This window comes from Gymnoscopelus microlampas, assembly GCF_963454915.1.
Source record: "Gymnoscopelus microlampas genome assembly, chromosome: 18".
Lineage (NCBI taxonomy): Eukaryota > Metazoa > Chordata > Actinopteri > Myctophiformes > Myctophidae > Gymnoscopelus > Gymnoscopelus microlampas.
The window spans coordinates 23,468,029-23,495,528 of record NC_139955.1 but is presented as its reverse complement, the minus strand read 5'-3'; the positions used below and the strand labels follow the sequence as shown (position 1 = coordinate 23,495,528).

The window sequence follows — 27,500 nt, the reverse complement described above, 5'->3', positions numbered from 1 at the left end:
GTCTGTGATCAGCACGGACACACACACACACACACACACACACACAAGTAATATCGCACGTGCTGGCGTGCACGCACACGCACGCACGCACGCACGCACGCACGCACGCACGCACACACACACACACACACACACACACACACACACACACACACACACACACACACACACACACACACACACACACACACACACACACACACACACACACACACACACACACACACACACACACACACAGAGTGCTCGATCACGTTTGCAACAACCAGTTAACAAGCCCCAAACTCCACTCCCTCCACAGCACTGAGAAAGACACACAAAAATCCCTCTTTCATCTAACACCCCCCACCCCCCAACCCCCTCGGGATCAGAGGCCATTAGAGACGAATGATGTAACATGGTATTTGGACTCAAATGCTATCTGCCGCTGCTGTTTCCAACACCACGCAGTTCAATAGCATACTATTTGTGATTAGTCTCCTCTATACGTTTTCATGTGTGGCTCGGTATCTGATCTCTACAGTACCAGGCTACCAGCTACAATCACTGTTTTCATTAGCAAGTCTTTTTCAACCAGCAGATGCATAAAGTAGTTGTTGCTGCCGCGGGGAAACCTTGTACCTCGCAAAACCGTTACGTTCCAGGACGGAAAACAGAACCTGTGTTCCAATGGATTTAATCACAAGCTCTTGTTGATACTTTTGCACTGGTTGAATATTTATGAGCGTTTATGAGCTTGGAGATCAGCTATTTTCAATACTTATGCGCGACATTCTTGTACTACAAAGTAGGGCATTCATTTACACAAAATAAAGTAAATGGTTTCTGCCCGACAGCAGTGATATCAGCTGTGAGGCATTCAGAGGCAATTAACAAGTATTTTTCAAACACCAGTTTGAAAGATCTAGTTGGTTGTGGACATAGTCTATTGTATAACTCATACTCATAAAATAATGTAAATAATCCTGATAATAATGAAGGTACTGTACATGAATGTATGCTGTAGAGGTGTCCTATTTATGATGCTGGGTCTTGTATACAATCTGGACAGCCAGAAATGTTTTGTCCCCTATGAAAGAGACTTAAACTGAATTAAACATATCTTTGAACAGACCTTCTGCATAAATATCACGTACCAACCGTGCTTCACAGCCTGCCTACAGTTCATTTGTTTCCATGACAGGAAGGGACGTACTTACAGTACATTCCAGAGCAAGTGTGACATGTGAATTGCGCTGCACCCCCAAATGCCCCATTCAGCCTGATTTGTGGTATAAATGCCTTATAGTTGCACTATCTGACAAGCAAATACTGCCGGCTAAATACTGCTACAGTAAATCAACGTTCTTCTGTGTATTTACAGTATTTATTTACAATGTGATCCTAATTTTATTTTTATACTGATACCTGTTATCAAATGGGTCAAAATGTACAGTATTTTTAAAAGTAGAATTTATGTGATACACTCCCATGAGAGTGTATTTAATGACATGATCGAAATCATTCGGCACACTAATTACTTTTCTAAATATCATCGCACAATGCCACATTGATTTCCCCTTTGAGGTAAAACCTGAGAGTCTACTGTAAGAGTGAATCATTCTGAAGCCTTTTCAATACTGCTGGATAGCTTTTGATGCCTCAAAATCGATATTAATACAAAAAAAATAATCGGAATTGTTGTAATGGGTATTGATCCTCAGTACTACTCATCCCTGCTAACCAATGGTACGCACTGACAGATATTTTGTTTAACCCATTAAAACCGGGTGTCATTTTAGATTTTAGCTATACAGTATATATAGCACATTATATTGGTTGGCTATTCAAAAATAGCAGATATACAAGCTCATAGCGCTGCACGAAGATCTGCTATTTTTTTTAAATCGTGCACATTTTTGCAATATCTTTGAATTTACTATATATTTTTGCAAAGCGAACATTTTTAACTCAAAGCTTTGCTTCTGGGGGTTCCTGGAACAAAATATTTTGAGATGGGGGTCCGCGGCCATATACATATAATTCTGGGGGTCCTTGACATGAAAAAGTTTGAGAAGCACTGATACGTTTTTTTCAGAAAACTGTTAGGATTTAGAAGACATTTGGTCTTAACTCACTTGGGGACAGAACTGAAGATACAAGAAATGTCCAGCAACACCTGTCGACACAAACAATGACATGTTCCTACTCCTTAGGGATTTGACGATATGAAAATGACATGTCACGATTATTGTGGCAAAAATAATTGTGATTAACGATATTATCACGATAATCAAAATATGCTTAAAACTTAAAATGCCACTTTTGCTACAAGCTCACAACGTGTTGCGTGCTTGTAGATCTGCTATTTTTGGCAAATCGATTTGTGTAGAGTGAAATAAGAACGTATCAAATGCGCTCTTTACAGGTCTGTTTTATCAAGTATAGAGCGTTTAAGCGGTGCTGAATTTGCAGCTCAACAAAAGCCAATTCCTCCTAGTGTATGACGGCGGACAATTTCACAATACATTTTCTGTCACCACGAAACGATTATTGTGAGCGTCTTTTTTAATCACGATAAACCATAATAACGATTATCATCCCATCCGTACAGTACTCTTACACGGAAGTAGCAGAAATATCAGGTCAAAGTATGCTGAACTGCTGAGCGGGCTTTCTCAGACCAGCAGGGTCAGCTGTTCCATTAGCCTATTGTTGTTGAGATTGATGGCAAGGTTGATATTATTGGATGAGATGTTGGGGCTGTACACAGTATATACGCTGGAGACGCAGTGCAGCATTAGGCTAGCGCAGGTGGAGTAGAGACAGTGGTGGAAGAAGTACTCACATTTTTCACTTAAGTAAAAGTATCAGTACTGCAATGTAGAAATTGTCATGTAGAATTACAAGTAAAAGTCTGTAAAAGTACAAAAGTATTGGTATCAAAATGTACTTAAAGTACCAAAAGTAGAAAGTGCTCATTATGCAGAATGTCCCATTTTACAACTTTTGAAATGTATACAAATCTATTGAAAATAGCAGATCTACAAGCTCCCGATTGCGACGCATTGTAAGCTTCTAGATCGGCTATTTTCAAATGGCCGAAATGTATATAGGGCTGAAGTGGGTAATGTATCTAACTATATAAATGGCGACCGACTTCCGCACCCTCGGTGCGGACACCCCACAGCTCTGTTATCGAATAAACAACGCACCGCCAGACCACATGTCGCCAACTGACTCGCCACGGCGGCCGCGCTGAATTTACGCGTCGCGTAGGGGACATCTCATTGCTCACTACACCTTTTCCACCGCGCAACATAATTAATTCTACTCACCAAATGTCGGACAAAACGGAAGGGGAGGCAGCTTCGTACCGTTTACCGTGCGCACGACCTAATCACCACAACAGCAGGCAGCCGATGCGGGGGTTTTTTCCTTTTTTTCCAAACATTTTTTTGGTCACCATTTTCTCCAGGAACCATTTCTGGTGTAACGCCACCGCCAGCATGCGCTGGGGTGATGTCATCATTATGCAACCCGGAAGTACAAATACCAAGGACACGTCACTGATGTCAGTCGGGTTGCCAAGTTCAGGTTGGCATGCCAGGTTCTCTAAAAACAAGCGCCAGAAACAAGCAACCACCTTCAAGAAAAAAAAAAAAACACCGAAGGGGTCCGCCATGTTCCAGGGGGGTCCCCGCGCGTCCCAACACTCCACAGGGGGTCCGTCGACCAGCAGGGGGTCCGCGGGGGTCCCCCTCAAACATCAAAAATATATTTTTTTTCATTTTTTTTTTTTTTTTTTTTAAACTATTCCACAGTTTTACTCCAGCAATTTGAGTACCCCAATATACACGCGGCCACGCTGGGCCCCGTGCGCGGCTGGGGTTGAGGGGGGCGTAGCCCCCCGAAACTCTAGTGTTTTATAATAATAATAAAAATCTAACTAGTTACTACAGTTTTCAAATAATGGTAGTGGAGTAAAAGTACAATAATTGCCTCTGATATGTAGTGGAGTAGAAGTAAAAGTACTGAAAATTGGAAACACTCCAGTAAAGTAAAAATACCTCAACATTGTACTCAAGTACAGTGCTTGAGTACATAGTACTTAGTTACTTTCCACCACTGAGTATAGATGAGTGTAGGTCTGCTGGGAACAAGTATGAAATGGGTGAGTCTGGGATGGCTGCTATTTTTAAAGACTATTTATTATGGCATTGCATTGATTATTCAGACAGGAGAGTGGATAGAGATGGGAAAGCAAAGGCAAGGGAGGAGAGACGATGTGCACCACTGGTTCCCAGGCTGGAATCAAACTGGGGAGTTTGCAGTTAACCCCTTGATACCGGGAACGCATCTGTGCGTCATTTTAAGATTTCTCTGGCTATTCAAAAATAGCAGATATACAAGCTCATAGCGCGGCACCGAGTGCCGCGCTATGAGCTTGTAGATCTGCAATTTTTGAAAAATCGTGAACGTCTGTGCAAATCATTGAATATATATACATTTCTTAAAGCGAAACATTTGAACTCAAATCTTTGCTTCTGGGGGGGGGGTCCCTGGAACAACATATTTTGAGATGGGGGTCCGCAGCCAAATACATATCATTTTGTGTGGTCCTTGACATGGAAAAGTTGGAGCACCACTGATATAGCAACATACCGTTAGGATTTAGATTTTTTTTTTTAGAATATACAGTATATTCAAAGATTTGCACACATTTTCAAGATTTTTCAAAAAACGCGCTATGAGCTCGTAGATCTGCTATTTTTGAATAGCCAAAGGAATCTTAAATGACAGAGATGTGTTCCCGGATTGAATGGGTTAAGTGATCGATGCTCCTCCAAGCTGAGCTTCCAGCTCGTTCTAGAACGGCAACATTTATTGCTGTGCTTTCTGAAGTTTCATCGTGCCAATTCAAATGATAATTGCACGTATGTTGATGAAAGTACACAAGAACCATGTAACACTACGGCTAAAGTTCTAATGCCCCTTTAAAAAGGATAAAAGGTGTAAATTGAAGAGGATTGTCCCATATCATCTTGGTTACAAATGTGTCAATATGTGGAAATGCTATAGTGTATGTGTGAATATAATTGTTCATGAGGGCAGGCGTTTGTGTTTACTCAAAAGGGCATCCAGTCTGAACTAGATCAATAGTGAGTGAGTGAGTGTCGGTGAATGGTGCTCTTGCAAGTGTCTGTCTGTCTGTCGGTCTCTGTGTGTGTGTGTGTGTGTGTGTGTGTGTGTGCGTGTGTGTGTGTGTGTGTGTGTGTGTGTGTGTGTGTGTGTGTGTGTGTGTGTGTGTGTGTGTGTGTGTGTGTGTGTGTGTGTGTGCGCATACGTTTTTCACATGTGTATGTACCTAACCAATGCATCTAAGTAAGTGAATCTGAATCTGGTCAGGTGGCCGAGTTCAGGATTTGGTTGTGGGTGCGTGCGTGTACGTGTGCGTGGTTGATCAGTTCAACAGCAGGTCACTTAGTGATCATCCATCTGCATGTCATCTGCTAAATGTCAAGGCTCTAAATGCACTCTCACTCTCACACACACACACACACACACACACACACACACACACACACACACACACACACACACACACACACACACACACACACACACACACACACACACACACACACACACACACACACACACACACACACACACGCCTTCCTCTAAAACTGAAATTTAATCCATAATTTCCACAGCCATCTTTTTTGTTGCAAACTTAATTAGCCTTTTTTCCCCTAAAAGAAAAAGGTTTTACCATTTTGCCATTTCCTCTCTCTCACACACACACACACACACACACACACACACACACACACACACACACACACACACACACACACACACACACACACACACACACACACACACACACACACACACACACACACACACGCGGCCTCTGTGTCACTATCCATCTCTCCCTCATTCTTCAACTCTGAATCTCATTCTAGTTTCACTCCTTGTTCACCCTCTCTCCACCACCCTCTCCATTCATACCCTTTTTTGCTTTCCATCCATCCATCCATCCAACCACTTCCACCCCCCCCCCCCCCCCCCACACACACACACACACACACGTACACACACACATTTTGTTTCATCATCTCCTACCTTCTCTCCATCATCCCATTCCTCTCTCCCTCCCTGCATGTCCTCTGCTTTCATGGTGCTACCCCCCCACGCCCTCCCCCCTCTCCCCCCCCCCAAGACCTCACCCATTCTGTCACCCGAGGCAGACAGTGCTGTCAGGAGGCGGGGTTATTTACCGCCTCTCTCCGCTCCTGTTTACATTATCGATCGGCAGGTTGCTTTAGTTCCACCATTCATCACCCGCCTCCCCACCCAGCTCCCCCCGCACGTCACGCCACACGGCTGCCCCACATCACCCAGCGAGAAAGAGAGAGTGCCAAAGAAAGAAAGAAAGAAAGAAAGAAAGGGACTGAGAGGACGGGAGCGGTAGGGAGTGGGAGGATTTGGTGTGGTTGGGGGGAGGTCTGCAGGTTGCGTTGGGAAGAGAGATTGGAGAGTTAGCAGACTATGTGAGGATGTGATGTTAGAGATTTGTGGCCGTGAGTGAGAGATGGACAGACAGAAAATGTGATGTAGAGCGTGTGTGTGTGATGTGTGTGTGTGTGTGTGTGTGTGTGTGTGTGTGTGTGTGTGTGTGTGCGCGTGTGTGTGTGTGTGTGTGTGTGTGTGTGTGTGTGTGTTGCTGAGGAAGCGAGTGTGTGTCGTGAGTGCGTATGGGCCTGTGAGTGTGACAGGAAGAATGGGGAATGGAAGAGTGAGTGTGTACGTGTGTGTCTGTCAGTGTGTGTGGGTGCACAGTGCACACGCAAGTGCGCACGCGTGTGTGTGTGTGTATATCAAAGAGTTATATCAAAGAGAGTTAGTGTGCATCTGTCAAAGAAAGTAAATGGGAACGTGTGTGTGTGTGTGTGTGTGTGTGTGTGTGTGTGTGTGTGTGTGTGTGTGTGTGTGTGTGTGTGTGTGTGTGTGTGTGTGCGTGCGTGCGTGCGTGCGTGCGTGCGTGCGTGCGTGCGTGCGTGCGTGCGTGCGTGCGTGCGTGCGTGCGTGCGTGCGTGCGTGCGTGCGTGCGTGCGTGCGTGCGTGCGTGTGTGTGAGTCCAAGAGAGTCAGAATATGTGTCAAAGTGAGTGACAGAGTATGAGGGAATGCTTGAGAGTGATGGATTAAGAGAGAGAGAGAGAGAGAGAGAGAGAGAGAGAGCTGGGAGCAAAGAGAGCAAAGAGAGCTCACCTTTGTGTGGCAAGACAATCTCAGATGTGTTTTGTGCCGTTTCGATGATTCAAAAATCAAGTAGCTGAGAGTCGAAAGTGAATTTGTATAACCTATGAAATCTCATTTTTATTCAAGCATTATTTCAGAGACAAATATTTCTGGAGATATTACAATCCAATGGTTTGAATTTTAAGTTGGTTATTGAACTTCATGAAGAGTATTCGTTGTTATTCAAAATCAAATGGGAAAATATGAATCTGCTATTTTCTTTTTTTCTTGACTTGAAAAGGGCAACCTTGAGGTGTACATAGTTAAGTGGCAAAATGCCAAACTTTGACATCAATTTACATCATCGTAGGATGCAGGTTGAATATATTAAAACTGAAATTCAGGTCTGTCTGTCACCTAACACATTTGGTTCAGGCCTTTGCACTCAGTCATGACGTTGAAACTCTTAGTTCTAAGTGGTTCTAACTCAATATGGGTGTGAATTCAACACAGTGTGGGTGGGAGCATGGAATGGACAGAACAAGACAGACAGAAAGGAGGGAGCAGCAGCTGGCATTCTCTGCGATACCCAGGTGAGCAATTGAGTTTGGTGTTTGATTAAACTGTCCAATAAAGATGATTCTTTTTACTCTGCGAGCCCCAGAAGCACTGTATTTACAGAAAAGACTATATTTTTGTTTTGAGAAATCTCATAGGGAAAATACGCAATACTGAATTATTATCTTTATCACTCTCAGACCATAAAGCTGTTTATGTTGTACGGAAATAAATGGCTTTGTTCCATTCTGATCAAACAGAGGTCATTGGTAATACCTGTGGAGGAAGTGAAGAAGCCATTTCAGTATTTGGATCTATATCCATGTACAAAATCAACTGTTTTAAATCTGCACTATTTCCTTTGAGTGGCACCATGGGAATATCTCTCTGCCACCAAACTGAGTCACTCGACCTTGCTACCTGTGTTTGGTATGTTTTCTTCCATTAAAAAAGAACCACCAATCAATACTTTTTAGCCCCCTTTCCATTGCAACTTAAGCACCACACCACACCACACTACACCACACCACACCGCATCAAAATATCTACCGTTTCCATTACACAAAAGTACCCCCGCTCAAATCCACAGGTATGAGTAGCAGACTCCGGTCATTCACACTCATTTGTAATGTAATTTTTTGCCTAACAATGTAATGTAGGTGAGTGGCCAACTGTCCTGTATACAAATGCAAATCACCTGTGCACGTGGCCCCGCTTGGCCTAGCTCAGACCTACCCAGGACTGGGTACTTTTTAGGCACCAGTTTAGTACCACTTACACACCACTCTACCCACTTCATTGTAGTGGAAACCAAGGCACAAGTGGGCGGTGTGGTGTGGGGTAGGGTGAGGCCATGCATATGGAAAGCCGCCTTAGGGTTAACTTCTCTAGCTCTATGATTCTTCTAACACATCAGGTTATTGGGACATGCTTCATTTAATGCATGCTACATTTATTTGGAACAGTAAGCCTCCTTGTAATAGATTCTTTATCTTCCAACATTGTAGTTGGACAGAAAATCTGTCCAAAAACAAATCACCCCTGATCTGAAAAGGGAAGACATACCCTTGCTGATGTTATTCATAATGCCAGGCTTCAAGCTGCTCTCAATGCCTATTGAGCAATGGTGTAGCCAGATATTTCTTTTTTCAATTTGGGGGAACAGCTGGTGTTGTCCAAAATATAGATTTTACAATAAATATTGATTCCGAATGTTTGAAACGGTTTCAAAACTCATGTTGCGCACTATTGATAGGTGGAAAAGTCAAGAAAACAACCTGCATTTTTCTCGCTCAGACAGCGACATGCATAGGCTGTACGCACGCACGCGCACGCACACACACACACACACACACACACACACACACACACACACACACGGTGCAGCCCCGCCTCTCACTGTGCTGCTGTCCCAGCTCTCTCTTCTGTTAGCTTGCTAAATATGACAAGAGCAGAGCCTCTGCAAACGGTTCTGTTTTATTCCACAAATACATTAATGCCAGAATGGCACCTTATATTTTTTCCATAGAAGTTCAAGCATTTAAAGGTCTTTGCAGAAGATACTTTTAATTACTTTTGATTCCCCTGGGGTGCATTCAGGTCCTCTGAAAAAGTGGTTTGCCTTGTGAATATGTATTTATGGACTTGATACTTTTCATCAGGGAGCATCCAGATACGTTCAAAAGCAAGGATAAAATTAGAACCAGAATTTAATCTACTTACAAAACTAGAGAATCAATCAATAATGAAACATCTGAGTGATGCAAAAAGCTAGAAGAAACAACAAAACAATCATGCTAAATAAACCAAACATGGAAACAGAGAAGAAAGGAAAGGAAATGAAGTAACATAACAGAAGGGTGAACAATGCAGCAGCAAATCGGGACCATCCATCAACTCAAACTTGACTTTAATGTTGCATCAGGAGTGAGTGAAATGATTTTCTGCAAGTTCCTATGACTGTGTGTGTGTGTGTGTGTGTGTGTGTGTGTGTGTGTGTGTGTGTGTGTGTGTGTGTTTTGAATGTGCGTGCGTGCGTGCGTGCGTGCGTGTGTGCGTGCGTGCGTGAGTGCTTGAATGCGTGAGTGCTTGAATGCGTGTGTGTGTGTGTGTGCCTGCGTGCATGCATGGCGTCACACTGGCATAAGTCATTAGAGACCTTGACTCTGTGCCACACAGTGACACTGGCTCACACGTCTCTATTGTGTGTTAATCTAGCGTTTCTCCTGCCTATTGTTGTCGCTCTTTTTCGACTCCGGTCATCCCTCTCTCACCCGCTCCTCCCTCCTGGCCTCTTGCCATTCTTACCTGCAAGTCTCCGAGTGGCTGCCTCCGCTTTCCATATTCATTGTCCGTTCATCCATCCCCTCCTCTTCCTTTCTCGTCTCTCTCTCTCTCCCTGTCGCCTCTCTTTTCTCATACCTCCATCTGTCTCTTGCCTTTCTTTAGCTCTTTTTAAACACCCCTTTTGATCAGGGCAGGAAAAGACTAGTGGGCCCTTTGGCGACTGAGCCTCAGTTCACCGGCTTCGAATGCTATCAATGCATTGAATGGGAGATTATCACGTTTTATCAGACCATTGAATGGGCGAAGTAGGCGAGCTACCGTCTACCCCGCGATTTGTCAGACCATTCATTGGGCGTAATCAGGAGCTACTGACCTACCGACGGAGGCGGAGCAGTCCCCACAACAATATTTACGATTCTGTCCATATCGGTACATAACTCGAACGGCGCTGAGTAGGCACAGGCGAGGGTCGCACCGCTCCGGACGGCAACTCAGTCGCCTTAGCTCCTTCGGTGGCCCGTCGCGGGGCTCCACCTCGCCTGAGACTGCGCGCCTCCGTCATGGTCCGAAACCGAAACAACCAAAACCAAAACCGAAAGTAAAGTATTTAAGTCATCTCCGTCGGTAGGTCAGTAGCTCCTGATTACGCCCACTGAATGGTCTGATAAATCGCGGGGTAGACGGTAGGTCGCCTACTTCGCCCATTCAATGGTCTGATAGAACGTGATAATCTCCCATTCTATGCATTGATAGCATCCGAATCAGGTGCTCAGTTCGTGTTTAGCCAAGCGGACACGGCTCTTAAATCCAGGCCCTGGCTTCTGGCATAAAAGAGGGCTCAGGCCTTGTAAGGACCATCAGCTCTCTCTCTCTCTCTCTCTCTCTGCCTCATTCTCTCTATCTTTTTCTACATTTCTAAGAGAGAGGGGCAGTTATTCTAAACAGGCAGCCGCGGGGAGACAGAGCGGATGCAACGAGAAGAACATGTTGCCGATGCTAAAAGGAGCGGATGTAATTCTCTTCATCTGCGAGCATAAAAGACTTTGGTTTCCTCACTCGCTGCCCCACCCGACAACAACACCACTACCACCACCAGCTCTTCTCTGAGCCAAGCAACACTGGCTTTTTTTCCTCCTTTTTCTTTTTAGATCCTTAACTTCCTCTGAGACGAAAGAAATAAGTGAATGAATTAACACCAAGAGCCGCTGCTGTGATCATCACCACCACCACCCACCACCACCACCACCACCACCATCACCATCAGCATCAGCTTTGACTGCTTTTTCACACCTGCTAGAATCACACTGCTGACACCGAGGCAGGAAGAAGTGAAGATGTCGACAACCTTGTTAGAATGAAAAAATATATAAATACGAATTTAAAACAAACTTGTCGAGTAGCGAGCTCTGGCACTCGCAAGGTTTTTGCCCAGGGTCGTTTCAAGTCTACTGGCACTATGAACATAACCTCACTACTGCTGCTGCTGGTGGTGATGATGATTGGAACAAAGGAGGTGAGACGGGAAGCAACAAAGAAGGGAGAAGAGGGGCTTCTAGCAGGGGTGGGAGGGGTGAACAGAAGGTAGGGGAGAAGAGAGGTGAAAAGGAGGTGTAAGACAATGGTTAGGAGGGAGGGAGTGATAGAGAGAGATGGCAAGGAGGAGATAAGAAAAGTAGGAGCAGGAGGAGCTGAGGAGGAAGGTTGCAAAAGAGACACATTACAGACAGACAGAGAGAGCGAGACTTTTAAAATACCTTTGTTTAAACAATGTTATCCCAAGACCTGTGTCTTCACACACTATACAATATGTTCATAATATTCTCACATACAGTACAGCAATACAAAAAAAAGTGCTCCAGGCACTTTTCCTTAAAACAACAACACATTTTATATCTAACAATTAAATCAGATCTTCCGGACACAAAGTAAATTCTCAATCCTCCCACATTCTAGAAACAATAGATATTCAATTGATACAGAGGGTTCAGCCATTAAATTGATGCCGTTACCTCTAAATGTCCTCTCTACACTGAGTCCTCCTCCACACACAGAAAGGGAGAGAGAGAGAGAGAGAGAGAGAGAGAGAGAGAGAGAGAGAGAGAGAGAGAGAGAGAGAGAGAGAGAGAGAGAGGAGGCGCTAGGGAGGTCTACAGTGAGGATTTTAATTAGAGTTAATTGGCCACCAAGGGAATGGAATTGGAGACTGTCTGAAAGGAGGTAGAGAGGAGAGATGAAGAGATGGACAGAGGAAGAAAGAAATAGAGAGCGAGGGGGGGCGGGGGAGATACCCAGCATTTCACAGAGCAATAGATCTGTTTCTTGGCATCTCGGTTTGCTTCACCTCCGCCTCACTCTAAAGGCTTCAGTCCTCATTTGGCGCTCCCCCTCTCTCTGTTTTCCATCTCTTTCATGCCGCCCATCCGTCCCTCCGCTTTGCCCTCCCCCTCCCAGGATTCCTCAGTCTCTCCATCTCCTGTCTCCAACAGAGTTTCACGCACGCAGTGTTTGAAGACAGTATCAAAGTGCTAACTTTAGTCACACCAAAAAAGTTTGTTTGCAGTAAATACTGTTGATTTAACTCTGAAAGATACTGTGTGAAGTCATTTAACACTATCAGACTTTGGGCCAAAAAGTGAATTATTTATATTATACAAAGGCATAAAAACATCTAACATCTTTAACACACACTTTTAACACAAAATGTAAAGAGAAGAGAACAGAACACACACACACACACACACACACACACACACACACACACACACACACACACACACACACACACACACACACACACACACACACACACACACACACACACACACACACACACACACTTTCCATGTCATTTTGGGTTTGTATTCTAGATAAGCCTTTTTTGCCGGTAAAGTTCATGTCGGGTTCATTCAGAAGGTCTAAATAGATTTTTAGAGTGAAGGATTGACTCTCATTCAAAAACAAAATGGCCACAGAGTGGAAAGTATACTTCACTTTAAGGTGGCATTACATTGGTTCAGTTCCCAAAAAGTGACATAAATCTCCAGGGCAACAAAATGGGCTAAAGGTCCTGACCATGACGGTGCAGTGCAAGGTGAGGAGATACAGTAAAGCCGGATTTATACTTCGTATAAAATAGGAGATGTACAAGCTCAAGTGTTAGCAGAGGTTGTGGGTCCAAATCCTCCGTGGTGCATTTGGCTTTATCGAGCGTCTATACGAACACAATTGGCCCGTGGAGGGAAGCCGGGCGGGGAGGGTGGTATTTGTCACTTTATGTATTCCTACGGGCTGGGGCGGCACCTGTCAGCAGGGAGTGTAGGGCAGGAGGAGTAAGGAGAGAGCTCTACATCCTGGTGGGGGCTCCTCACTGGCAGGTGATTCAGTAGGATACAACAGCAGCGACAATAACACACAAATGTGTGGGGGGAGGAACTAAATGGCATAACGAATAAATTGGGGATTAAAAAAAAAATATTCCAATCATCCAAATGTCCATATCGCTCAGCCCTAAGCTGAACCAACATCATCAAGACAAACTGTAGTGCATTTATTTTACCCACTGGAGAAAGTGATTCTGATCCTTCTCTCTCTCTCTCATTTTCTCTGTCCCTCACTCCGTCACTCCCCAGCGAGTCCCCATGTGTATCTTAGCATGCTCAGCAGGGGAATGAGGGCCAACTGGGGAACAAGCTAGCAGGGTAACAGCTGTGTGTATTGGTACACAGGTGAGCTCTGGGGCGCTGGGTTGTCTGGTCAACCGCACCTGCCCTACACTCCCCTTCCCCTGTCTGGCAACCGTAAAACACGCACGCACGCGTGCACGCACACTCACTCACACATACAAACAAACACTTGTTCGCATACACATACATACAGCCCAATGGAAGCAACCGAATACACACCATTCAATATTAACACAACAAGTAAACACATTTTACACACTCTCACGCACATACTGTACGTGTATACGCACAGAGAGTCCAACCTCGAAGCACCCACTTGGCTACTGCTCTCTTAATTAAGTGCTCATTAAAGCACATACGGTCCAAACTGACCATATTGCTCCACTCCACTGCCACCAGGTTTTGGCTAATATGAGCATTTATGAGCGCGTGCTTGAAATTTGCCAACAGTCATTTATCAACATCCCTAAATAGTACGTGATTCTTGCTAACCAGCTCTGTCATGTGAGTGGTGTTGCTAGGTTACAGTGCTGAGATGTTGCTGGTGGGGGCGGGGCCGGGGGGGTTGGTGTGTGACGGGCACTTGGTATCATGGGTTGATAGAAGGTCCACTTAAGAACCGGCGATTGAGATGTACATCAGAGTGGACATTTGCGCAGGTGCTGTTGCAATACATCCATGAGTGTCCTAAATTTGGGACTGTATGCCCCCATGGCTTACCGGCTGGCGCTTTCGGAAAAATTAACAATGGCAATTAATTAAGTCTTCAGTTTGAGGTTTCTGGACCCCTCGTTTTCTCTCTCTCTCTCCTTCTGTCTATCTCTCACTCTTTTAAGCTCTCTTTTTTCCATCTACTGTGTTGCATCATTCAGCCGAGGAGCAGCTCTCTCTCTCTCACTCTCTCTCTGTCCATAAGTCTTCATCTCTTTCCGTCTGTGTTGTGGTCCCTTGTCTCTGCCCTCCTGCTGTGAGGTAATCAAGGCCTGTTGTGAGTGTTTAAGCAGTGGAGCAGACGCACTTTGAGTTATTAGCAATAGTTAATATCTGTCTCCACATGCTGTGGTATGGAGACGCAGACGCTCCACTCTCTCGCACGCACGCACGCACGCACGCACGCACGCACGCACGCACGCACGCACGCACGCACGCACGCACGCACGCACGCACGCACGCACGCACAATGTTCTCTGGATGGTGGGGGGGGGCTGTCTCTCACAGTCAGTCAGTCAGTCAGTAAGTCAGTCAGTCACCAGCCTTTCATGCTGACAGGTACAGTTGCTGCTGACAGAGATAGTTATTGCTAAAATGGTGACAGCGAATGGCAGAGACTCACACACACAGACTCGCACACACATGCACGCACACACGCGCGCGCGCGCACACACACACACACACACACACACACACACACACACACACACGTACACAAATACTATACTATTTAGAAATCCATGTCTGTGGAAAACAAACGCATTTGTGAGCTCACACCCAGTCAAACACTGTCCGGTCACATCATGATGCTAATAGCGACAAGCGAGACAACAACACATTAAGTATGAGGGAGCGTGTGCAGTGCACGTCCCACAGACACACATTCACCCTGTCGCACGCTGTGGCAAACAGCATCAAAGTTAAACGAGGGAGTGAACAAAGTCAAACAGACAACGTGAGAACAACTCATCTCCTCCTAAATTCCCTCCTGTCGTTGACTCTTCTACCACCTCGATGTGCTGTCTCCCTCCCTCCCTCCCTCCCTCTCTCCTTCACACCTCCACCCGCTCCCTTATCTATCTCTCCCTCTCTCTTACAGTACGTGTTCATTCCCTCCATTCTGCCTTGAGCCTGTCGTTATCACCCCCCCCCCTTTCTCTCTCCTTTGCTCACTCACTCACTCTCCCACTGTGAACTTAAACTCTCAGTGGCAATGTGAGCTGATACCACAGTCTCACTGTTCTCTAATCTGTCTGTCTCGCTCTTTCGCTCACACACATGCTGTACACACACGTGCGTGAACACATACACCTAGTAAAACCTCCTCATAAATACATTCAGAGCGAGGCTTGTACCTTATCCCATTAAGACCTGAGGCCGATTTAAAAAAAATCTAAATCTTAAGAGTTTTCTGAAAAACCTATGTTACTGTATCAGTAGTGCTCAAAACCTTTTCATGTCAAGGACACCCAAAATGATATGTATTTGGCTGCGGACCCCCATCTCAAAATATTTAGTTCCAGGGACCCCCAGAAGCAAAGATTTGAGTTAAAGTTTTTCGCTTTAAAAATATATATTCAAAGATTTGCACAAAAGTTCACGATTTTTCAAAAATAGCGGATCTACAAGTTCGTGCTATGAGCTTGTATATCTGGTATTTTTTAATAGTCAAAGAAATCTAAAATGACACAGATGCGTTCCCGATTTTAATGGGTTATTGCAGTATGTATTAGCCACATACTGTGATTGCCTTACAAAGTGTTGGGCCACATCATTATTACTGGACGAGAGAGATCAGAAGAGAAAGAGAGCAAGGGAGGGAGAGCAGCGGGGGGAAAAAAGGAAGAAAATATATAACAACGGGAGAGAGATAGGCTACGTGGGAAATGTGTAGATGCATGAGAATGTAATGGTTTAATTACAGGAGTGTCTTTGAATACGAGACAAGTTATGTGTAGGATTAATTCAAGTCCCCCAAAAAAAGTTAATTCTCACACAGACTTATCACTTCTGCATTGAATCATTAAAAGAAGGTCACTAAAAACAACACAAGACCGTTGTCTTGACAAAGGTCCCGACCTGTTTTTAATGAATCAATGCAGAAATGTGTGAGGGATTTCACATTTTTCTTTGGAATTGGATCTTTAGTGGATTTGATTGTATGCACCAAAAGAAGACAAAGCAAGTGGTGTGCGTCTTGACTTCTACTTACAATACAATTTGAAATGATGTAACTTGTGTAAATTGCAATTCAAGGCTATCTTTTTAATCGGTCTTAAAGTCTTTTCTGATGAGATACGTGTCTTAGCAGCTTTTTGGGCTCTTAGGCTTTGTTCAGACTGCAGGCAAATCTGGTTTGTTTCTCAAATCTGATCTTTAGGACAGACTGTCCACACTGTTATTTGCAAATGATCAGATTGAATTTGTGTATTCAGATGTCACCGACCTATCTGCGTTGGTTGCTGAGGTAATGACATAATGACATAGGTGTGAGTAGTGTTCTAACTTATACTCTGTTGTACGATGCGTTATGAGATTGTAGATCCGCTACTTTCATCGTACGACCAAAAGTTTTTGGGCTGCCAGTCTGAACATACTGTACTGCAGCCTTAGCTGGGGTCTACAGATAGGGACAGACTGAAACCAAAACTATACATAATGTTCTACTTCTAGTGTCTAATGGCAGATCAGATCAGACATAACCACATAAAACTCACATCACGGCTTACCTGTAGGTAAGCTATGATGTGAAGGTTGTATTCCTCAGGTGACCAGAGATCTACTAGAGAGGCTATATATATACAGTACAGCAGTACAGTATGTACATGTGCAGATGGAGCATGGGTGAGGGAAACACGGTTAATTTATGGGACAATGCCCACTTATGCAGACCAAATTATAACCAATATATATATATATATGGTATATATATATATATGTGGTAGAAAGTAAATTTACTCAAGTACTGTAGTACAATTTTGAGGTATTTTTTACTTCACTGGAGTATTTCTAATTTTCTGTACTTTTACTTCTACTCCACTACATCTCAAAGGCAAATATTATACTTTTACTCAACAACAATTATTTGATAACTTTAGTTACTAGTTACTTTGTAGATGTTGATTATTATTACAAAACATACATTAACCACTTCAGCCCTATTTATATTTCGTCCATTTGAAAAAGCTCACAATGAGTCACGATGCGATTGTAGATCTGCAATTTAAAAAGATGATTATACATTTTGATACCAATACTTTTGTGCTTTTACTAAAGTTTTTTTTAATTCTGGACTTTTACTTGTAACAGAGTATACGGGAAAAATGTATGGGCTTTCTATCTGTGGAACCACAAAACACTGTTATGCTCTATACCTATCTAACTATATAAATGGCGAGCAACTTCCGCACCCTCGGTGGTGACACCCCACAGCTCTGTTATCGAAGAAACAACGCACCGCCAGACCACATGTCGCCTACTGACTCGCCACGGCGGCCGCACTGAATTTACGCCTCGCGTAGGGGACATCTCACTGTTCACTACACCTTTTCCACCGCGCAACATAATTAATTCTACTCACCAAATGTCGGACAAAACGGAAGGGGAGGCAGCTTCGTACCGTTTACCGTGCGCACGACCTCATCACCACAACAGCAGGCAGCCGCTGCGGGTTTTTTTTCCTTTTTTTCCAAACTTTTTTTTTGGTCACCATTTTCTCCAGGCACCATTTCTGGTGTAACGTCGGGTGTTTCTTTTCACCAGCCAATCACCTTTCACGTTGCCACGTCCGTTGCCACGTCGCGCTGACGTACGCTAAACAAGCGCTGCCGTGCGCACAATGCAAACGAGCCCAAAGGCGCGCAAAAATAAGCCGACCATTGCTTAGACACAAAGTCAGACCTGGCAACGCAGCCTACGCCAATCATGTGTGAGAGATCTACAAGCTATGGGGCAGAGACGCCACCGTATCTTAGCAACAACTACAGCGCTCACTCTCATTCGTCGTGTCACGCTAAGAGCAGTCTCCAGACAATGGCATCGCAGACAGCTTGCTGTTACTGCTGTAGCCATCACAGGCAGTTGCAGCACGACGGACAGGGCGCTGTGATAGCTGCCATGTCGCTAACGCTAACCTGGTTGTCATGCCTGCAGCGCCTGTGCAATCACTTTGTCAACAATGCACGTTCGTGTGGTGAATGTCTATATTGCTGCTCAGTTCGTCCATTGTAGATGGTGTATGTTTGTGTGTGTCTTCTGGAGAACTATGTAGCTCCACAGCAACTACAGTAACTAACGTAATGGCAGGACCGCCCCGTGCAACGCATGTTAGGCTGCATTATGGTCATGTAGTAATTTCAGATAATTTCGCTCCGATTACAGCAGTGTTTATCAACCCTTTCACGCCCCCCCCCCCCAAATACACGTACTCACAACAACACCAGGCGGCCGCCATCTTGCAGAAAGGGCTGCCATTCGCCAGCTTTCAGAAAAACAAGCAACCACCTTCATATTTTTTTTTTTTTTTTTTTTTTTTACTTTTGGAAATTTTCATCCCACGATTTCCGCCCGGACCACCAGGGGGTCCGCGGACCCCCTGGTGGTCCGCGAAACATACAAAATATAATTTCTTCTACTTATTTTTCATCATTTTGCAACTTTTACATTACACTTTCTTACAATTTTTTTTTTTTTTTCCCCTTTTTGCAAATGTTACTTAGACCATTTGTCTACCCCCATATACACACGCCCACGCGGGCCCCGTGCGCGTACATGCCTCTAACAGCCATAATCCCCATCTATACTGCCCACTCTGTGCTGCAGCTACACGGATACAGACACAGGGACACGGAGGGACCAACAAACGCAAAGCCCCGTGCGCGGCTGGAGTTGAGGGGGGCGTAGCCCCCCGAAACTCTAGTAGTACATAAATGACAAATGACAGACTACATCATACCAAATCATGTCTAACAAATAAAAAATGTTCCTAGACCGGGGTCCCAGAGATAAAAGATCTTATCAAATTCAGATTCCTGCCTGGTCTATTGCATATAATACTAGGGTTCCTTGAAAATAGAAAGGTTAAGAATCACTAGAGATAACCGCATCGTATAGATTAGGCTTTACACTTTGCTATGAATAGAATTACGACATGACATCTCTATGGAAACGGCCAGATCCTTCTGTGTTGGTGCCTGAACTCGCACTAAAGTGAAAATGTTACAAATGAATGAATGAGTAAAAGCTTTAAAAGTTGTTTTTGTTTTTTAAAATAATTGTTTCTTTTATTCTATTTTTGAGTGGTGCCAACCACTCCTACATTTGACTTTGTCCGTGTGTCCGTATGTCCGTCCGTATGTCCGTCCGTATGTTTGAGCACGGCTGATTGGTCAAGCTTCACGTGACACGTGACAATATGTTGTCACGTGTCACGTGACAACATATTGTTGCTGATTGCAACACAAGGATGCAACCAGTTACACTTTCAAAGGCACCACTCTCTTCACACTGGGTGTGATTTTTGAGTGGTGCCAACCACTCCTATATCTGACTTTGTCCGTGTGTCCGCCGTCCGTATGTATGTATGTAGTATGTCCAATAAACAAACATTGATGACAACATCAATACGGGGCTCATCAAAGGCACCACTCTCTTCACACAGGGTGTGATTTTTAGCGGCGCTAGCCGCTCTATACCTTTAGGTATAGAGCGGATCCTGCTCTATACCTGACTTTGTCCGTGTTCACCGTCAACGTTCTGATTGGTCAGACCCGTCAACGTTCTGATTGGTCAGACCCGTCAACGTTCTGATTGGTCAGACCCGTCAACGTTCTGATTGGTCAGACCCGTCAACAAAGTGATTGGTCAAGCTTCACGTGACACATGGCTATAAACACATTATAAACACATATCGATGACAAAATGTATCAAAGGCGCCGCTACCTTCACACAGGGTGTGATTTTTTATTAACACCTGAGGCCGACTCTACAAATGTCTACAGTAGTTCTGTCAACATTTTTCAAAAATGTAAAAAAATAGAGATGTACAAGCTCACAGCGCGGCACGAAGTGACGCGCTGTGAGCTTGTAGATCTGCTATTTTTGAATAGCCAACGCTAAAATCTAAAATGACACAGATTCTTTCCCGGTTTTAATGGTTTAAATAAGGATTTCATATTCACAGACACACAAACACATGTTCTATATGCGTATGAATGCAGTGTACACTCACGCTTTGCTGGGAGGCCATAGCCGCATGTGATCTTGGCCTGGCCAGTCTCACAACCATTGAGCGAGGCACACTCCTTCTTCAGCATGGGACCAGCAGCACGGTGGATGGCTCCGTCCACTAGGAAGCAGAGAAGAAGACAGGAAAAGAGGTTACATGAGATGAGAGGAGTTTAAACATTTAGACCTGAGGCCCGATTCTAAAAAAACGCCTTCTAAATCCTATGCCGTTTTTTTGTGAATGACCTCCAAAGACCTGAGAGTTTTCGGGAAAACTTGAAAGAATTTGAGCGCTTACTGTAAAAGTTAATGACAAAATCTATAAAAAAGGAAAGACAGACAGAGATTTGTGGAATTTACATAGATTTTTTTTTTTTGTGTATAGATTTTATTTTCATGAGCATTAGGACAAATGAAAGTAATTTTCAGTAATAGCCAAATGTTTAAGTAATGTTTAAATGATGTCCACGTCATTAAACGTAGAAGGCTGCAGAAGTACTCCCAGTCTTAAAGGGACTACACCATGAATTTGAACTTTTTCTTCTTTTTTGTGTGTTTTTGGTCTCCCCTACCTCTCTTCTATCCCCCAAAATACCCCAGTTTGAACACTCAGGCTTTCACAGCAAATCTGGGGTTTTCTGTAAATTGGTCTCAAAACAGGCCAAACTGATTTGCACCCTGATGTGACGTCAGGTCAGGGTAAAATCCCTCCCGTTTTTCAGTAAAAAAAACAAACAAAAAACAACAACAACTTTTTTTAAATTATTTTCTTTTTCTTTTTACTTTTTCCACACAGAACCAGGAGATAACATGCATACAAACTGGCTCAATAGCGCCCCGTGCCAAACAGGACAATGTGGTATTGCAGGTGAAAGTGCTTTATAAGCCAGAGAGAAGTTAGTTGGAATGAGTATATCTGAGGCTTGATTTAGGCTCAAACCTTTTGAAAAACGTTTGAGGGACATAAACAATATGATATTAAATAGTATTATTATTTTTTAACTTCATGGTGTAGATCCTTTAACCCATTAAGACCTGAGGCAGATTCTACAAATGCCTTCTAAATCAGTAGTTCTCACACTTTCAAGATTTTCCAAAATGTTCAAAAATAGCAGAATACTGTACAAGTATTTTGTGAGCTTGTATACCTGCTAATTTTGAAGACCGACATACAGAGCAGCTACAATGATGTCCACGTCATTAAAAGTAGAACGCTGCAGAAGTTCTCCCAGTCTTAAAGGTATAAACACTGCAGTCTACAGTCGATGTTCGATACAATACTACTGTACAATACTACAGTGCATAGTGGACATAGCCTGACACTCAGCCTGAATTTTCATTTAATTTCACTCCATTATTCAGTCTGAAAGCCCTCTCAATGCAGCCAATTTCTGAGATGGGGGCGTGGCCAAAGTTTTTTTTTCAAAGACTCTTTGGCGATTGGTTCATACTGCATTATCCCGATCCCGATTCGTCGCACAGATTTTCAACCGAGAAACACCCGCCTTCGACAGCGTCACCAGACCCTGAATGCGAGGCAAACGATTCAGGGGGTGGAGCCAGACTATAGTGGACATACAGTACTGTTGTACTGGTAAGGCTGTTTTCAGGCTGTTTTCGCACAACGGTGTAGATCTGCTATTTTCAATGTGAAGGCCAGTGGAGGCCAAAGCATTGTGCTGAAAGATAATGTGTCAGATAATGTGTGATCATTTAATTTCCCCTTTCCCCTGATATTCATGAAACTGGCAATGCCATAATATTAAATATTTGTCTTTTGATAAAGCCCATAATTCATTTTATGAGTCATGGGGGGATAATTAAGTTGGAAAGGATATTTACACCTTTGCCAGTTTCAGTTATAGTCTGATCAAATTAATGACACACAACGTAATTTGCAATACAAATGCAATCTTGGAGAAAATAATGCATTCCAAGTTTCAGCACTAAAATGTCATAATATCCTTGCACTTGCCTTATGAGTTCAAGCCTGGATATGCCAATCTCCGTTATTGATCTCATGGATACTGTGTCTCATTCATTAAAACATCCTCTAGCCCTGTTGATCCTTATCTTCTTACAGTGTCCCTGATCATTTTAAGATTAATGTGTCCACCTGTTCTTGACCCATCCAATTGTAATAATTACAGGCCCAATTTATAAATTGCCATTCATTTCAAAAGGTCTGGACAAGACGGTCTCATTAGAATTTTTGGCAGCTGTTAAGAGAGATATTTGAAAAGTTTCGGTCAGGATTTCGACAGCATCACAGTACCAAGGCTGAGGGTGACAAATAATCTTTTAATTATTAAACGCATTCATTAAAATTGTATGAATGCTGACACTGGTGACAGTTACATATTTTTTTTGTTGGGCTTGGGTGCAACATTTGACACCATTGAATATTATATGTTCATTAACTCATTCACTGCCAGAATTATTTCTGGCCTGTTTGAACACCGCCAAGATTTTTCATTGAAAAAAAAAAGTACTCAGGAGCCGAGATACAGAATTTTTAAGTTTTAAGTTAACAAGGAAGTGGATGGGAGTCTATATCTTCGAAAAATCATATCTACTTGGTCTTTGGGTCAAAAAAAAAAAAAAAATCTAAAAAAAAAAAAAAAAAAAAAAAAAAATATTTTTAATTTTTTTAATTTTTTTAAAAAGTCGTTTTAGTCGTTCTTGGCAGGCATGGCTTATGGACAGAAGTCGTTTTAGTCGTTCTAGGCAGTATATGAGTTAACAGACTTGTCTCAGAAGGTAGACCCAAGTCGTGTTTCCCCACTCACAAAAAAGAAATAGAAATATCCCTGACTGACTCGTGCAATTGTGTTTTAAAATGCCTTATAGGAGCAGTTCACCCCCAAAAAAATGCAATCAATTACACCCCCATGAAGCCTTAAATTCATGGAGATTTGTTTTGTCGCATTCCTGAGCCAATAATTTGATGACCATCATCGGTCAATAGGAGACCCAGTAGGAGACTCCGCCGGTCATCAAATTATTGGCGCAGGAATGCGACAAAACAAAAAAATCTCAAAAGAATCTCGATGAATTCAAGGCTCCATGGGGTTTGTAATTGATAGAAAAACATTTGGTGAACTACTCCTTTAACACATTGCGTGCCAAATAATCGCGTAGTTCTACGCGAACCTAAATAATTGCGCAGCGTGCCAGTCGCGTAGTTCTACGCGAAGTGGTCTTTTTTTTTTCTTTTTTTTCGCAGTGACAGATTTCATTGTAGGCCTCCCTCGCAGTGACACATTTCATTGTAGCACACCCGGATATGGAAATATCCGTATCCGGAGATTTTCGTTCCCATCCGCCGCCTCTCTAAATCTTCTCCTAATCCGCATTATCTTTTTGTTTCTCCTCGCTGATCGCTGTTTAACAGAAACCGCGACTACTGCAAAATGGAATGTCGCCGATTGAAACGGTCTTCTCTGGGTCACTCACACAGCTACCCTGTGTGTCTACAAACAGTTTAACGCGCGATCTTAAGGTATTTAGCAAGGTCTGTGGCGACGTGAAAAAAACAACAATAAATCGCTGGCCCTGGTGAGTACATTATGATATTAAACTCTGGCGTGGAATGTGTTAAGCAAATAACTATTACTATTACTACCAACACTTGTTTGTGTATATTGTACAGTATATGCTGTATATTACCTTACTAAAACATAGGCTAGAGTTTGTGTAACAAAAAGAAGGGATGTGATGGCGTCAGTATGGGCTTGAACTTATAGCATGAACTAGAAAAAGCGCTCATAGGAGCACAGGTCTCCGCCAGGTCAGGTAGGTTATTGTGGGCCAGCAATGTTTGGAATTCAGTCTCTGTAGGAGTACATTTCTTTTTGCAAACATTGGCCTCCTGCAAACTTTAGATGGCAATCTTAGCCAATCAGGATGGAATATGAAAAATCGGACAGATCTGTGTTTATCAGGGCCGGATTACCCATAGGCCAGCCAAAAAACAGAATTGTTCGCGCAAATGCACGATTTCGGCGCCCGCACACTTTGCACGCGGCCGACCTCCCCCAGCCTCAAGCCATATCTCCGCCCCAGGGAGCAGGGGGGGCACTTCAACTTGGGCACCACATAGTGCTAATCCGGCCCTGGTGTTTATCACATGACTATAGAGATAATGTGTACTGATTTGCGTGATGTTTGGACAAAATCTGTAGGAGTAATGCATTTTGCAAAGATCGGCCTTCTGTTGGCGCTATAACAAGCCGATGTGAAAAATTTGGGCCAGAGGTTCTGCTCTGGCATACAAGGAGTGTGTGTGCACAGTTTCACGTTGACCGGGCCAACAGTATACCTGAGATTGGCGGTTTACACACACACACACACACACACACACACACACACACACACACACACACACACACACACACACACACACACACACACACACACACACACACACACACACACACACACACACACACACACACACACACACACACGGTGTAAAACATAGTCTCGGCCATGCCTTCGGCCTGGCGGAGACAGCTATGGACATTCAACGATCACACCAAGCAAACATCCATGCTACATGTGTACATTGCATACTGCAAGAGCTCAGTTATCAGCCGTGGGAGAGAAACCCTACGATGATGCAATGTAAGAGCCTGGTGTGTTAAGGTGTGTCTCAGGAGAAAGGACCCAAGTGCAGATGAACGAGGCGGAACAGGTTCAACAAGGGAACAAGCAGCAGGTGGGGAGATAGGAGGGGGAAACAGATGAGGGGAATGAGATGAGGTGGAAGCAATGTAGGAGAGACACAGATTTGTTTAAAGATACGTCTTTGGCATTTCCTGCTTTATTAGACAGTGACAGTGAGCGAGGAACAGTATGGCAGGAGAGAGAGAGGGAGTGACATGCAGAAAAGAGCCTCAGGTCGGCTTTGAGGCCAGCTGTGCCAAGGACTGAGAGCTGAGACTTGATATGGTACGTTTTGGTACACAGCAGGCGAGCTTCCAGGGCGCCCCACAGAGACAGATGTAACGGGAGAGACAGAGACAGAATATTGACATGGCGAGAGTAGCTCACAAATAAGTGGGAACAAAACAAACCTATACAGTATAAGAATAAACCTTTTTACAAGGGAATTAACGACATGAACCCTAGCGCCCCTAATAAAATAGCAAAAATAGCGATCTACTGTACAAGCACACAACAACGCCTCGCAATGCAACACGTGAGCATGTACAGTAGATATGATGAGGGAGTGGAAGTGTAGGGCCCTGGGGGACCCAGGTCAACAAATATCCACGTCATAGTGCTAAGCTCTGGCCTACAGTACTGTATGTCTCTCTATTTCTATCTTTATTAGAGTATAATACAAATAAGCTTTTACAAAAGTATTTTGTAGTATAGTACTTCCAGGCAGGGGACTTGTGATCAGATCGAAACTGTATTTGTGTTGTGTTGGAGAATCCCATGCTGTGCTGAGCGGTAGCACGCTGAGCTGTGTTGAACTAGGGCTTTCAGTGCTGTGAGATTACAGTAAGTGTGAGGGAGTAAAAGGCGAGCCCTGAACACTGGCCACCTCCTTTAGGGTCAAGAGCAAAAGGCTTGGACATGCTGTGCACACTGCACATCTGTGCGTATAAATGTCATTCCGCAATGCGTGTCTGTGTGTGCTCCTGAGCGCAGCCATGTGGTGTATCTGTGTGTGAACTTCTGCATGCATGTCTGTCTGTGTGTGCTCTTTTTTTTGCACATGTGCATGCTAGTGTGCATGTGCCTCTGAGTGCATCTAGTGCACACAAGTCAAGAGTGTTTGAGGTCACACACACTCAAGCATGCTCGCACACGCACGCACACACACACACACACACACACACACACACACACACACACACACACACGCACACGCACACACGCGCACACACACACACACACACACACACACACACACACACACACACACACACACACACACGCACACACGCACGCACGCACGCACGCACGCACACACACACACGCACACAATATGGTCTCTGAAAACAGTTCAACTTTTAAATAGAGAAGAGTGAGAATAAATACAGGGACCGAAAGGAGAAGCGAGGAAGGGAGATAATGGAGGCAGGCAGTATGGGAGGGGGACTTACATTAAGGGAGCAGCCTATAAAAATAGTCTTTAGTGAGATACTGTATGGATACAGTGAAAAAGAGAGGGAACCAGGGGGCAACAGAAAATCAAAGAGAACAAGAAATAGGCAGCCTTTGGAACCAGAACCACAGATGTGTTTTTTTCTTTCTCGGGTGCTTTGTCTTGAAGAGTTATGCAGGAGAGAGAGAGAGGGTTTACTGTATGTGTGTGCGTGTGTGTCAGTGTGTGTGTGTGTGTGTGTGTGTGTGTGTGTGTGTGTGTGTGTGTGTGTGTGTGTGTGTGTGTGTGTGTGTTTATGTTGCACAAAGTGGCAGCTTGTGTCACAGCTCTTTTGAACATGAACCCATGAACTGCATAGTCTTGGGAGAATGGTAGCCTGTTAAATCAAATGCAAACACACAGTATGTAGGCATATTGCACACTCAATGTAAGCTCAAACCCATACAAACTGCACACCCTTCAGACGCACGCACGCACGCACAAACACAACACACATCTAAACTTCAAGAACCAAGTATTCCTTGTTATAACGTTTCCGATCTTATTGATTGCTGACAGCCAAAGGACACGCAACTTGATGAGCTTAAGTCATTGGTCCTTTAAATACAAGTCAGAAAATGATTATCTCTCTGTGTCTCTTCCACTATTCTCATTAGCGATGGAACATCTGGAGAATAACAGTCCCAG

The 27,500-nt window shown here is 43.9% G+C and overlaps 1 protein-coding gene across 3 annotated transcripts in view; it reads right to left on the bottom strand.

Annotated features, from left to right (window-relative positions):
• Nucleotides 1-27,500, bottom strand: part of LOC311033725 (ADP-ribose glycohydrolase MACROD1-like) — a 131,261-nt gene that overhangs the window by 14,754 nt on the left and 89,007 nt on the right. For all 3 annotated transcript variants that reach the window (XM_084041336.1, XM_084041337.1, XM_084041335.1), the window contains exon 5: nt 20,697-20,813. In XM_084041336.1, the coding sequence (XP_083897462.1) occupies nt 20,697-20,813 (117 nt within the window). The remainder of the gene's footprint in view (nt 1-20,696; nt 20,814-27,500) is intronic.